This window comes from Montipora foliosa, chromosome 5 (genome assembly GCF_036669935.1).
Source record: "Montipora foliosa isolate CH-2021 chromosome 5, ASM3666993v2, whole genome shotgun sequence".
NCBI classification, from domain to species: Eukaryota; Metazoa; Cnidaria; class Anthozoa; order Scleractinia; family Acroporidae; genus Montipora; species Montipora foliosa.
In genome coordinates this window covers 31,011,919-31,025,965 of record NC_090873.1, presented here as the reverse complement: position 1 = coordinate 31,025,965, position 14,047 = coordinate 31,011,919, and the positions used below count along the sequence as shown (strand labels likewise).

General features: G+C 38.1%; 1 protein-coding gene across 4 annotated transcripts in view; it reads left to right on the top strand.

Moving 5' to 3' along the window:
- Nucleotides 1-225: 225 nt before the first annotated feature.
- LOC138003946 (ralA-binding protein 1-like) overlaps nt 226-14,047 on the top strand; it is a 24,545-nt gene continuing 10,723 nt past the window's right edge. For 2 of the 4 annotated variants that reach the window (XM_068850265.1, XM_068850267.1), the window contains exons 1-10: nt 226-353; nt 426-558; nt 1,752-1,921; nt 3,390-3,503; nt 4,411-4,488; nt 4,955-5,080; nt 6,492-6,610; nt 8,816-8,946; nt 10,270-10,338; nt 11,677-11,761. In XM_068850265.1, the coding sequence (XP_068706366.1) occupies nt 443-558; nt 1,752-1,921; nt 3,390-3,503; nt 4,411-4,488; nt 4,955-5,080; nt 6,492-6,610; nt 8,816-8,946; nt 10,270-10,338; nt 11,677-11,761 (1,008 nt within the window). In that variant the 5' untranslated portion in view covers nt 226-353; nt 426-442. Of the gene's footprint in view, nt 559-1,751; nt 1,922-3,389; nt 3,504-4,410; nt 4,489-4,954; nt 5,081-6,491; nt 6,611-8,815; nt 8,947-10,269; nt 10,339-11,676; nt 11,762-14,047 lie in introns of all 4 variants that reach the window. The other 2 variants (XM_068850264.1, XM_068850266.1) reach the window with 1 other exon arrangement.

Here is a 14,047-nt window from a genome sequence, read left to right as displayed (position 1 = left end):
TCAGCGATTCCAAATAAACGGTCGAGGACGAATAGCCATCACTGTAATCGCAATTTTCAGGAATGTTTGTAAATGATGCACTTTATTGCGTCCCGTGGGAAGCAGCCTCAGCTTGGTGGCCAAAACTGGTTTGACGAGAAATTCGCATGCAAATGAGGTTATTGGGTCGTGCGACCAGAGGCATTTTTTGGTAACTACTTGGTGTAGGCAGTCACATAGTGTTTTCCGTCCTAGACCGTTGATTTGGAATCGCTGAGCGTTCTCTTCGACCTTGAAAACAAAAAAATTCCTCTGGAACCCAGGGTACTGGCGCAGAGTTGTCGTCCAAAAATGGCGGATATCAGCCTATGAAAGTACAGTAGTTCTTTGCCAGTTCTTGATCGTTCATTTTCACATCATCACTTTCAAAGACCTAATCTTTACAGGGTGAGACAAAACAGTCATGACTGAACGAGAGGAAGACGTCTTTGAAAGGAAAGAAACGAAGAAAGACAAAGGATATATGGCCTTTCGTTCAGACGATGACAGTGTAGGAGAAGAAGAAGTAGAAGACTCCAGGTACAAAACACACAACGCAAGGCAGAACCTACTGTTGTTACTTACTTCCAGAATTTTATATTGATTTAGCCCTTAGCTAGAGTAAAAAAGAAAATGCCAATCCTCGGGTAAAAACATATCTAATAAATATCTCGAGCTAAAATTGCAGAGCAACTACAAAATACAGGGCCATTTCTAGCGATAATTGTTGAAAAGGCACCCTATATTTTGTAGTGTAGCCCCCGCAAAGGTTATGTTCTTTTGGGATTAGGCTTTTCTGTTGATTGTATTTTTCATGATATTTTAGTATAAAATTAAAGTTAATGTTTAGGAGCAATAACTTTTGAGCCCTCGGTCTCTGTGCTCCGCTCCTACCACGTGGTGGCCTCTTTGGAACCACATGTTTTGTAATCTGAAGGCATTTCGTTTCTGCCCTTGTCGAGTGGAGTACAGTAATTCCTATTATCAGACGTTATCCCTCCCCCCTCCCAAGTACATGTACTGCATGTTTTTTCTTATTCTGGTCTTTGATTGTATCTCTTGCTGTAAGATTCTTACAAGTTTAATCCATAAGGTGTGTAATCAATTAGGGGCAGGGAATTGCTGCCTGCTTCACCCTTTCAGCCCTGTGCTAAAGCCCAATCAGGGAGGGGGCATGTTGTTCTACTGCTGGACTGGGTTAACGTGGCACCAGGACATTATGCCAGCCACCATGCCCGCCTTACAGCACAGGCATGAGGCACCCCTCGGTGTGGTGACATGTGTATTTTGAACAATAAGATAAGGGTAACGTTAGCATTATTTTGGCTTAGGGTGAATCTTAATGTTGCTGTTTTTCCTTACTTAAGGAGCACCATTTTGTTGGACACTATTGTGTATAATTCATGTGTTCTTTGATTTACATTTGTTTGGATTTTCACTTGAAATAATTGTGTTTTCCATAAAGCTACAGTGCAATATAGACAATAACATTATTTAAAATACAAGTGCTAAGCCATTAGTAGTACAATATTTATGCCTATGGTTACAATATGACAACTTCTGAAAAATAAGAACCTATTAAGAACCTAATCAGTCTGAATTGTGAAAAACTATCCTATTGGCTAAAATAATTGTAAGAACCTGTTCAGCCTGACCTCAAAAATTCTAGGTTCTTATATGCTTGTGTTTACTGTAGTCCCAGTCAACTGACCCATTTTTTTAAATTTTTACAGGCCAAAAGGGAAAAAGGTAAAGAGGGAGAAGTCAAGGACGCTTACAATTCGTATCAAACCGAAAAAGCAGAAAAAGGAGAAAGAAAAAGAGAAAGATAAAGAAAAGGAGAAAGAAAAAGAGAAAAAGAAGAAAAAGAAGTCTGAAACTCTCTCACCACCGCAACCAGCACGTAAGGGTAACCCTTAATAGTGTCTTTTTTCCGTATCTTATCTTTTCACAGAAGTTACAGTTTTTAAATCATGTAAAATGGCACAAAATGTAACCATTTGCAGCTTTACATAGCTGTTCAAGGTAGCGTGGTAGCTACTTGTGTCTCAAAACTTGTCCTGTACAGTACAGGTCAAAGATAACGGACCAACGCACACCCAAAACACACACACGTTAAAAATTTGCGTTTATGCAAATGCCTCACAGTGTGGCTGGGAAAGCCATCAACACCTAAAATATTTCAGGAATGCATATTCTTAAGCCAATCATGTTTGAGGACTTCACGCACCAAAACCGCAAACATAGCTTTAGTTTCTTTTGTCTAGTTTTCATAATCAATGGATGAAAGTCCCAGCTTTTAATAAATGCTGTATGCAGTTACATGTACAGCTGTATGAACCCTCGATACTTGATACTTGAAGACTGGAGGAATCAAGTGTCAGGACGTAGAGTTTTGAGACTTGAGTGTCAGCCAGACTGAAACTTGTAAGTCAATGCTCTCAGGTGGGGAAGGGAAAGAAGAATAAAGTCCTGTTTTTAATACTAGAGAGATTGGATGACATGTATAGGTACATTTTACAACTATGTACAACAGTTACAGAAATAATGAAAACATTGCAATAGATTACCACATTAGAAAGGCAGTTTCTTATCAGTAAAGGTGAAGGAATGAAACTTTCAAGTTTCATGTACATTTATGTACATGTACTACTAACAGTACTGATCATACTTACCTACATGTACTATGTAAATAGCCATCAATCATCTAATTGCCACCATTAGCAATTTAATGCTACACTAGGAACATTTTATCTTTTACACACCGTAGAGTTCCGATAGTAGCGACCCTCGTTACTTTTGGAATTAGCAGCCTTTGGGGGCGTTGCTACTTTCGTGGGGTTGTTACTTTCGGGGAACAAAAATTGTTTACAAATAGAGCTGGCGGGAGCTTTTTTTTCCGAAATAAAAAATGAACAACATTTTTAACTGTATTTGCATTCCATATGTATAGATTGTGTTTCATAAAAAGAAGCTAACAATGATAAATACAGCAAAAGACTATAAAGAAAACTATATATAGTTTTCAATTTCAATTTGAAGAAACGTTACTGCTGTTAATACGAAGTTATACCGGTTTATGGTAGTTCTAATACATTGCTACATCAGTGAACTGATGTCAAGGACAAATGGTGGCATTTATATGAATAAAAATTTGACTATTGATTAACAAATTAATTAATGGTACATGTATATGGTATATATCTACTTTCGAGGGGGTTTGCTACTTTTAGGATTTACTAGCACGGCCATAAAAATTGACATTAATTTAGGGGGGTCGCTACTATCGGAACTTTACGGTACATGTATTAGAATTATTTTGATGCGACTTGCAAACCCAAGTAATTAAACGTAATTGATGTCATTTTCAGGGAAAGCTGTATTCGGTGTGCCATTAGAAGTTGCAACTAAACTAACGAGATTTCCAGATGGAGTTGAGCTGCCCAGAGTCTTCAGGGAAGGACTTGCACACATTGACGAAAACTGTGAGTACACTATAAAATTTTACTGATAAATCAAAATGTTATACATGTATATTGTACTGTACATGTAGCTCTTACTAAGTGAGTTTGAAGACTGAAATGTAAGCCATGCTTTTCCTCCTCAATCTGGTCATACACAGTACCTGGCAGTTACCCAACAAAATAATAATATCTATAATCATTATCAATGGTGGTTCATACCAGTTACTGTTAGTCAGAAGGAAATACATGAATGCTGGAGTTTAAATCTTGGATGTTATGTGGTTCAGTATGTTCTCATCTTTGTTATCCAAATGTAATCTGACACAAGCTGTGATGTCAGAATAATTATTATAACATTAAAAAAAAAGATAGTGTACATGTAATATTAATTTTATCAGCGGAAAGTTCTGATACATGTACTATAAGAGCACTTTTGCTGGGCCAATATGTTTCACATGTAAGCGTGATAATTTTCTATAAATTTAACTAATGCATTGTAGGTACATTTTATACTGACTACCTTGAATCTGATTGGCGAAGAGCCCACAATAAACTGGTAAGCCTGTAACTTACTGAGCCAAGGGTGCCGATTAGTTGACTATAACTTTGTATTATTTTTCCTAACTCATTTTCTTCCTTAACTTTCCTTAAAACTATGGTTACTTTACTTCTCTAATGTGTATTGAAGCAATAATTATTATTAATCCAGGTCTCATCAATTGGAGTCAGCCTTTCAACTGGCTTTGGCTTTGGCTGATTCCACTTGCCCTGGTGTTCGTCATTCCAGATATCACAACCACCTCATCCATTAACATTGTTATTACTGTTATTGTCACAACAAAGTGGTATTTTATATGTAAGCAACCTTTTGTAAAGCTGTTTGTACTTTTTTCTGCTCATGCATTAACATGTTTGCATGTACATGTAGGTCTTGAAGTGGAAGGAATTTACAGAGTTTCTGGGACAAAGTCCAAAGTTGATATCTTAAAGGAAAGTTACGATCAAGGTATAAAGGTGTTGTGGTACTTAGGCTTACATGTAGTATAGCTACATGTATCAGAGGTGTCATTTATGTAACAGGGATAATGGCAATGTAACAACAACTCTTTTATTACATGGGAAAAAAAAAATTCTTAGTAATGTTAATAGGACTGAGTGGAGTCCAATTCAGTCTGTAATCATACGAGTGATAACAAGTATGATTACAGACTTAATTGTACTACACGAAGTCCCATTACTAATTAAATCATACAAAAATAATACAATTTCCAAGAAAAAAAGAAGATCCATTGCATTAAAAGACTGACAAAGGAGGCATACATTTTTAATGTCGCTCTCGAAGAACCCATATCAACGTTACAGTAAAAATATGATTATTCATTGTAACACAAATGTGTTGTGATCAGATAGGTACATAAAATAATTGCTTCTAAAGGTTAATTTTATCTCTCATTAATTTTATGTAAATTCAGGGAAAACAGTAAATCTCTATGACTTCGAAGCAGAGGCTGTGGCAAGTTTGGTGAAACTTTATCTCCGAGAATTACCTGAAAACATCCTCACTGCAGCATTATTGCCCAAATTTAATGAGCTGTCTGGTAAGTTAGTGAAGGAAAAGTTTGTTGAAAGGCATCACATGTGCTTTGGATACTTGGGTATTTTACCGGTATGTCACTAAAGTGTGGTGAAATTTTCCCTTTGTGTTTTGTGTCTGACGTGAATCAGAGTAATTTTTTTACAGAGGTCAGCTTCAACTCAATCCCTGAAATTTGGCCCTACTATGAAAAAGAGTCACTTGTGGCATTTTTTTATTGTGGCAAAAGGCAAAACCCAATTCTGTGGATATACCCCCTCACATTTACCCCTCTGTGCTCCAGTCCTAAGTGAAGCTCTACAAAATATGTAGCTTTAGTTTGGCTAAATAAAAAGCGGTACCTGCATGTGTTGATACATGTACAGGTACCTTGCCCTCCTTGTACATCTAAAAATGCCAAAGGAACTAGAGACCAGCCCCTTACCCCTCTTCTGACTTTAATGGTGGTTAATTAACGTACAGTAAAGCTAGAAATGGAAGTAATTACAAATAGGTAGGTGCATGCCCAATATTGATCAATATCAAACAGAAAGTGTTGCATTAAGACTATGCATTAGCTTTCGAATTTATACCAATAACGGAAGTGGTAGGGCAAGCATTGTTTCTAGGCTTTGTAGGGTTTTTATCAAAATTGAGTGTGAATCTAATTAGGTTTGTTTCTTGACATAACAGAGGCCTCCCAGGGGGGTCCTTGTTCCCCTTAAATATTTGCCTGTGTTCCCTTGTTCCTCAAATTACTTTCAAACTTTGTTCCCACCTTTTTGATCCCTAAAATTGTTTTTGTTCCCTTCTGCTCCCTAGAGTATTTTGATATTGTTTCCCTGTTCCCAGTTAAAATTAGCCATGTTCCCTTGGGAGGGCCTCATAACAGCCTAATTGTCGACCAATCGACTCGGTTGAGTATCAGACTAGCATGCAGGATGTCTCAAGTTTGACTCCATCAGACCAACACTCTGGGTCTTTGAATAGCTGAGGAGAAAGTGCTGCCTTTGTAATGTTATCTGCAAATGGTTAGACTCGTTAGACCTAAGTCTTCTCGGATAAGGACTATAAACTGTAAGCCCTGTCTCACAACCCTTGTCTAGAAACTCTATATGACATGAAAGATCACGTACACTATTCAATTAGAGAAGGACATACATGGAGTTCCCAGTGTTGTGGTCTGGGTTGAATGGGTCCTCGATTTCCTGATTTCAAGCCGAAGGCAACTAGTCTGAGATGTACAAAATCCCCAAGTTTGGTGTTAATTTTGACATTATGTTTAATCTCATAATTTGCAGACTCGTACCTTGTCCCTCGTGGCTTGAAATCAGGCAATTAGCACCACAAAGTGCTAAAATGCCTAAACATGTACATGTAACTAAGGATTGAGTGAGTGAGTGAGTGAGTGAGTGAACTTTCTTACTGCTGAACAGGTATGCAGGACAAAAATGAACAGCTGGAAAAAGTCAAGCAACTTCTGCCTGAGCTGCCACCCTGCAACAGAACACTGCTGGCCTGGCTTTTCACTCACATGTCTCATGTCATGGAAAAGGTGAAGCTTCATGTTTCTTGTCAACTGCTAAACAATGGCAAACATGTCAGTGGTAGGCTACTGCTAGAGATAAAACAATGGAAATCCTGTTTTTAATACTTGCTCAATAACCTTTTTAACCTAAAAAAAAAGTATAGACTCCTAGGAGTGAGACTTGATACATGTAGATTTTACTCTTAGACTAACACCATACGATTTTACTTGTCAGGAGTCATGGGTTTGGGTTAGTTCGTTTGAAATTAGAAATGATTTCAACTGAGACGAAGAATCAAAGTTTATTGAAAGATTCGCTGACTTATTAAGTGTGGTTTCCGCTGGCTGAGGAATGAAAAAGCAGGAAACGTTTTTCTCACACACGGCGTGGAGTCTAGGTACAGGTTTGCAGAGGTTTTCAGGTCATGGGGCTTGTGTAAGGTTTCATTGCCTGACATGCCCCACCCACCCACCCGTGAAGTACTTGTAGAATGTGTTAAGTTGAGGTGAACTTATTCTCTAGCCACTTGTTTTGTTATTGTAAAACAATTATTTTCTTATGTTTAGTAAAAGTCAAGCTGTGTGGTTTGGCTTGGCATGGCTCCTGGTGGTGTGTGAGAAATACAGTTTAACTGATTGGGTTTCTTATGGAGAACTCTGCCTTGGCTTAGCTTAATACATTCCTGCTTTTATACTGTGAGTGTCCATTGTGCATCACATTATTTGTAAACTTAGGATAATGCTACCTCGTTCTTGCTTTTTTTTCCTGTAATCGCTGAACATCTGACCAAACTTTCAAGTTTTGCCTTAAAATAACCATCTGATCGAGCGACTTTTGAAAGACCTTGAAGAAGTGTTTGCAACTTGTTTCACGGACCAATGTTTGGCAAGGTGAAGACAAACCTTCTCCTTATTCCCGCCAAGGAAACTCCTAATATGGGAAGTAAACAGTTTGATTAATATGCACATTATTGCATTTCAAATGACGTCAAAGCGAAACTTTCCAGAAAGTTTCATGGAGAGATGACAAACTGTTTGCATCAGTGTTCGCCAAGCCAATGAAAATTTGTGCTTGTTTGTTTTTGTTTGATAAGCCAATTAAATGTTTTTGCATTTTTGTTTAGGTTCTGTTTTTACATTTTATTTTTCATGGTCATTTGAAAGCCACTGTACAGTTGTACCACCAATTGAAAGTCAATTTTGGATTTCTTTCACCCCTAAACTGGCCCCTGCTGATAAGTAAAATCGTCTGGCATAAAAAAATTTTACCTCATACTAAGTTCGAGGTCTGTACTGTAATTTATGGACTGAATTTTTTCTGTTGATTTTTGGCCAAAGTGCAAAGCATGCATATGCGGGCTATAAATCAATGGGAAGAAACAAGGATCCATAACTTTCAGTACAGACCAAGAAAACGATGTTAGCAAGATCTCTGTCAGGGGTAATCAGGCACATGGAAAAGGAAACTAGATGTAGTTGCAGTTAAGCAGAAGGTTCAACTGCGTGTCTCAAAATTTGAAAAATGAATAAAATCTGTGTGAGTTTTTGAAATATTTGTGGAATACAGCCTGCTAAACTAGCTGATCACAGTGCATGTCCAATGTGCTATCTGAGAGATACAATTAACAACAAGACAGGATAAAATCTGTAAACTGTCACTCTGATTATGAGGCAAGGAGTGAATAGATTGAAGACAAAGAAGTGTTCCCCAATACCAGGATGTTGATTATGGGGATCAGGATACCAGTGAGAGAATTCTTCAGCTTCCATACTGTAAATTCTCCTTGGCTATACATGTACTGTATGTTTATCTTGGTGTCCATCATAGTAGCAGCTAGGCTTTGCTCCCTCAGACAATTCTTCTGTTACTTTAACCCATTGACTCCTGGGGGTTCCCCATTGACGAGTAAAATCGTGTGGCATTAGACAGAGTAAAATACTAAGTATGGCCGGTTTAGGCCGGTTTGGGTATCAAAGGGTTAATTATAAAATAAGTAATATGCTACATGTATTCTCCTCCTACTTCAGTTTTCAAAAAAAAAACCTCTCAATCTGGACTTGATTACTCATTCTTAACTTCAGCTGAACTAGTAATAGGAGAAGCGAGATTCGGTTATTTTTAAAGGCCAACTGACTAAGTTCTTAAGGTTAGAACTTTTCTTTGGTTACCGGTACGTGCCATGTCTACTTGTACTTAGTTTTCATGTCATTCTCTTTTGTTTCTCTTTCCAGTATTCTTCAAACAGAATGAATCTACAAAACATTGGAATTGTTTTAAGTCCAACGATGAATGTGGGGCATGGAGTGCTGTTTATTTTTCTTAATTATGTCAATGAACTCTTCCCAGATACAAAGATCACAAAGTGAGTAGTGCACAACATAGGACCACATAGCACATTCAGTGTTCTCACCAGGAGTTTGTCTTAGGGAGTCACAGGGCCCCTTTTCCTGAAGAATAGGGGCCCTGCAGGAGCTTAAGCAGGACAAAGTTACTTGCGCGCCATGACTAGTGTGGAAAAAAACCCCTCGTGATTTCTCTGTCCATTTCATCAACGCTTGTTCAAATTGGTACTCTTACAATGGTGGGCCTTCAACAATATTGTTTAAATGCATGACTTGTTTGCCCCGAGACAGATCTTACATACACGTTGTGATCTCTTTGTCGGCATCATAGGCAATAATCCATTTCCATTCACTCTGAAAAACACGGTCTTTCTTCAATGAAATGGCTTTTTGACCTTGCTTAACGTTGATGTTGTCCTCTTCATTGTCGTCTTCACCAGCGAGCGTTTCGATGATCTTCTACACTTTCTTAAATCCTTGGTAATTTGGGGTGAAGGAAAGGATCTAATTTTCTCCGTGCCATGACGAATAACATGAGCCCGCACTGTAAATTATCTGTTACATGTAGTACCTATAGCTACCTGATCCAATATGGCGGCCAAGATTTCGCAGCTGCGAAATGCTAGTTTGACTGACGATAATCATGAATTTGAAGGCTTTGAAAGCGCTTTGAATATTTTGATAAACTGTTTTCATTCGGTTGCAGAAGCAAGGAGCTGGAGTATTCGCTGGAATAAAAGACTGCTAACTTACTTCTAAAAGTCTGCTTTGCTTGTAGCATCCTTTTGCGCCCAAGTGGGCGCATTTGCATGACTTTTAATGCGCCATTTCTATTTTTCTTGCGGGAATCTCGCAATGGCGCGGCCTGGTGAGAACATTGCGCATTTGCATGTAGTTGTCATCAGTAAACTGTAAGTTTCTATTCTTTTTTGTTATGAAATTACCATGTTAGATAGAAGACAAATTTTAAAAGGCTGACTTCTTCCCTTTTCAAAGCTTCCACTTACACGTAGAACAAATAAGATTCCACATGGTATTACCGAGGACAGCAAGTTTTTCAATTTTTAAGTGGCTGTAGCCACCCTAAGCAAATGAAGTTGATTGTAACAATTATTGTTTGGGGCAACTTTAGTATGACCACAAGGATACACTCGACGTTGGTGTGAAAATTGCTGCTGACAGGTCTACATAGAGATATGTGTATCTGTCGCCAGCTGATAATTTACAATCCTAAAAGTATACAAGCTAGACGAATTAAAAGCTTTCTCTTACAGCATTAAGTGATACAGTGTGCATTGAATTTCAAATTATAGTCAGCAGTCTCTTTAACTTGTTTTTGGTAGGTACAATGGACCACCCACTTTGTCTGTTGCAGTGGGTGACGAGGAGGAAGACTTACCAAGCAGCCCAGAGTAAGAGAATGAATAAGTCTGATTTTTTTGAGTTTGGTGCCTGGGTATAGGAAGAGCTGAAGGAGGGTGCAGCATTATGGTTAGGACTAGCCTGTAAATACAGCTGCCTGTCGTCCCTCTGGCTGCTTGATTCATTCAATCAACTTGATTAGTGCAATGAGAAGTGAGTGCATTTGCAGGCTAGGCTAGGAAAGAATCAGTAGCTAACAATGCACCCACAGTAATTGGTGCAAAATTATTGTTAAAGTGTCCCTGCCATTAACAGTACCACCACGGCATGTTAGTCCCTTTTTACGTTTGTCTAGTTTTTATGGGGTTTTTTGCATTTATTTTTACACTGTTGATTTTGTTCTCTGTACCTAGCAATATTTTGTAGCATGATTCTGTTCATCTTTTCTTGTGTTTCACTAGGCAAGGCTAAATAAATAAATGAAAAAATAAATAAATAAAATGAAGGGGTTATGCCATTCTACATGTACATCATTGTAAAAGTCTTTTGGTCATGTTAACTATGGAATTGTAAATGGTTTAAACCCAGGAGTCATATCATAATAATTATTAAGTAGGGTATGATGATCGAGGTGAGTGACGTCCTAAGAAGGATTGTTTGAGATGACTTCGACTGACATTTATACAACCTGAACGGAACTCATCATCAGAGTCAAGTGATTTGTGTAAGATCAGTAGATACCGGTAATATGAAAAACTCTGGTCATAGGTGTCATTGTTCAACATATTCATGATATTGATTGACAGATCAGTTGCCGCTGAAGATGACTTCTGCTTAGGTTGTCTCAAACAGTCCTTGTCAGGACTACGATCACCCGGACGATCATACTGTACTTAATTATAACTATGGAGTGCTACAATATTCTTTTTGTCTTGAAGTTTTATGATTTACACTGAAGTGTAACTTGCTGCACTGACATTCTTTTTCACCATTTTTTGCTGTCATGAAACCAGTAGTGAAACTAGGAGCAAATTGACTAACATTGCAACATGAAGAAATGGTCCAAACATTAATGCTCTTAGACTTCCAAAATATCACGTGACCTTTAATACACTGTCTAAACACTCACTGCTGGTCCTTGCAACTGGCTGAAATGATTTGTTTTGATTCCTTTAGGGACAGATAATGTGTAAACATTAGATTACTATTGAGAAATCTTATACATGTACAATAGTACTAAACATTGTACCTTTTGCATGATTTTGCCTTGTAAATACATGTAAATGTCTTGCCAAGAAAAGATCATTCTTACATGTAATTTTCAAAATGACAAGCAATTTCCAAATAAGTGGCATTTAATAATAATTTAAACCCCTTGATCTTTATAGTGCAATAGCTTCAGCCTTGGCCAAGCAGGAAGCAATTCTCTCTCAGCTTCATGAAGATCTCAACATGTTTTCAGAATCTTCGAAGGTAGGACCCTTCTCGCATTAGTGAATGAACCCTTATGTCAACATCACTGAAGCCAGTTTCTGAGCATGTGATAAGTTTGTTGCTTGGCAACGGAGCAAAGGACAACTGAAAAATCAGAGGCCGGTGGTCTGTTCCTTGAAAGTCCCAAAACTTTACAGGCCATTTTCGGGTATCACAATTCCTTTTGCATCTCAAGATCGGAGAGGATTTAGATCATCAAATTTCACAGTCCTTTTTGTTTTTATGGCCTTAAAAACATGTTTAAAGATCAGCTTTCCAAAGCAAGTGGTTTGCAGTTTCACAAATGGCTTTTCAGGCCCGAAAAGTTTTTGGGACGTTCGAGAAACAGGGCCCTGGGTAGGACTTGAATGCATGACCTCCCTACCACCGGTCTAGATAGTCAAATCCTACCTAAGACAGATTTTTCCCATTGACGAGTAACTAATTGTAGTTTATCTTCCTTCTCACATGCACATTACACCATTAAAAAGCACTTATTTATTGTTGTGCTCTTCAAAATTAATAGTATCCTGTGAAATCATGAACAATGACTTCCCCAGGAAGTACATGTACACAAAAGCCTAAGGCTTTTCAGCCACTCAGCTTCATTTTACTCAGTTTACAAAATAATGTGCGAAGTGACAGATGCTCTCGTCCCCTACGCTTCTCAAACAGGACCCTGAGAAATTTTGTAACAGATCATTAAGCACTTAATGACTGGCCCCAAGGGGAAGAGTGAGTTTTGTGTCCCTGAGACCCTCAATGTTCCCCAAGGCGAAGCCAAAGGGAACATTGAAATTTGATGGAGGTTAAGTGTTTTGTTATACCTCCCAACTCAAAATAGAACAATACTCAGATTTTACACGGAATTTGCCGCTGTTTCAAAGGTGCACGAGCTTTTCACTTGTGAGGAAAAGAAAGGAAAGGAACTTTATTTAAGTGTCTAGTCATTCTAGCGCTGGAGCACTAATTGGGGACACTGTAAACTGAAATTAACAATTAACACAAATCAAGTCAAATGTTGGTTTTTGAGGAGGGATGTAGCTTCACTGGTATAACAGTCGAAAGTTCAAGTCGTTGTTTCCCTAGGGAGTTAGTGAGTTTTGACCGATGACAGGTGACACGTTCTCCTCCAATCGGAAGACGTATTTGAGTTGGGGGGTATAACAATCAAAGATCTTTGAGGACGTTTCGAAGGTCATTATTGATATTCTGGAATATGCTCACAAGATCCCTAGAGATCCTTCAAAAATCTCAAGAGGATCTGTATCTTTCATTGTGTTCACCATCAAGGATCTGAAACTCACAGCTCTTGGTTTGTGTGAGTTTTTCACCTGGTATATTGCTAAAAAGTTAACCTATTGACCCCTCTATTAATATTATTCTATTGTCCAATAGATGATTTTCACAGTGACGTTTCAAATTATAAGATCGAAATCTCAAGGGGTGTTGAATTTTTATCTATAGGAGGTTGAAGATGACCTAGAAATAGAAATATTTGGTTGAAAAAAAAAATGTCTTTGCCTATGAATCTCAGCAGTCTGAGTGTTTTAAGTACATTTACTAGTAGAATACATTGTACTGATGTGTTCATACACGTCTTTGATCTCACGAACGAAAAGTAAGCGTTTTCATCGCTAAGCAAATTCCAGATGTTCATGTTGATTTCTGGCCACCTTGTTGGTGCACAACAGTTGTGCACCAACATGGATGGCGGCTCCGCTTATTTCCCTTTCGTAAACGGTCGCTGCCATTTGAAACAGTCGTTGGCATTTCTCAGAACGGTCGTTGCCATTTGAAACGGTCAATTCCATTTTTTAGCTCTGAATTACACTCATTAGGTCTAAGAACTCAAAAGGTTGCGGTTACTGGGAGTTGTGTCTCGCTGGTCATATGAGTTAAGGTTCTGTTTAGGGTGAGGGCTAAGAACCCGAGTTCGAGTCTTGAAATTTTCGGACTTTTTTTTTCCTCCAGTTTTTCTTTTATAAATGTTTTTTTTCCCTTTTTTGTCTTAATTTTTGTTAATATTTTTTCTTAGGTTTTTATTTATTTATTTTCTTTGAAGTGAAGTGTGTAGTCTACCGTTTCAAATGGCAACGACCGTTCACGAAAGGGAAATTTGTGTTGGCTCCATGCAAAACTTTTTAAAGTTGGGTAAAACGCTTTGACAAATAACTCAGAAACGATGTACCGCACAGACCTGAGAATTGGTGAGATGATTTATTAATTTATCTCCTACAGCATTCCAAATTTTTGGCTTATTTCATTGAACGGTTTTGCTTTTAT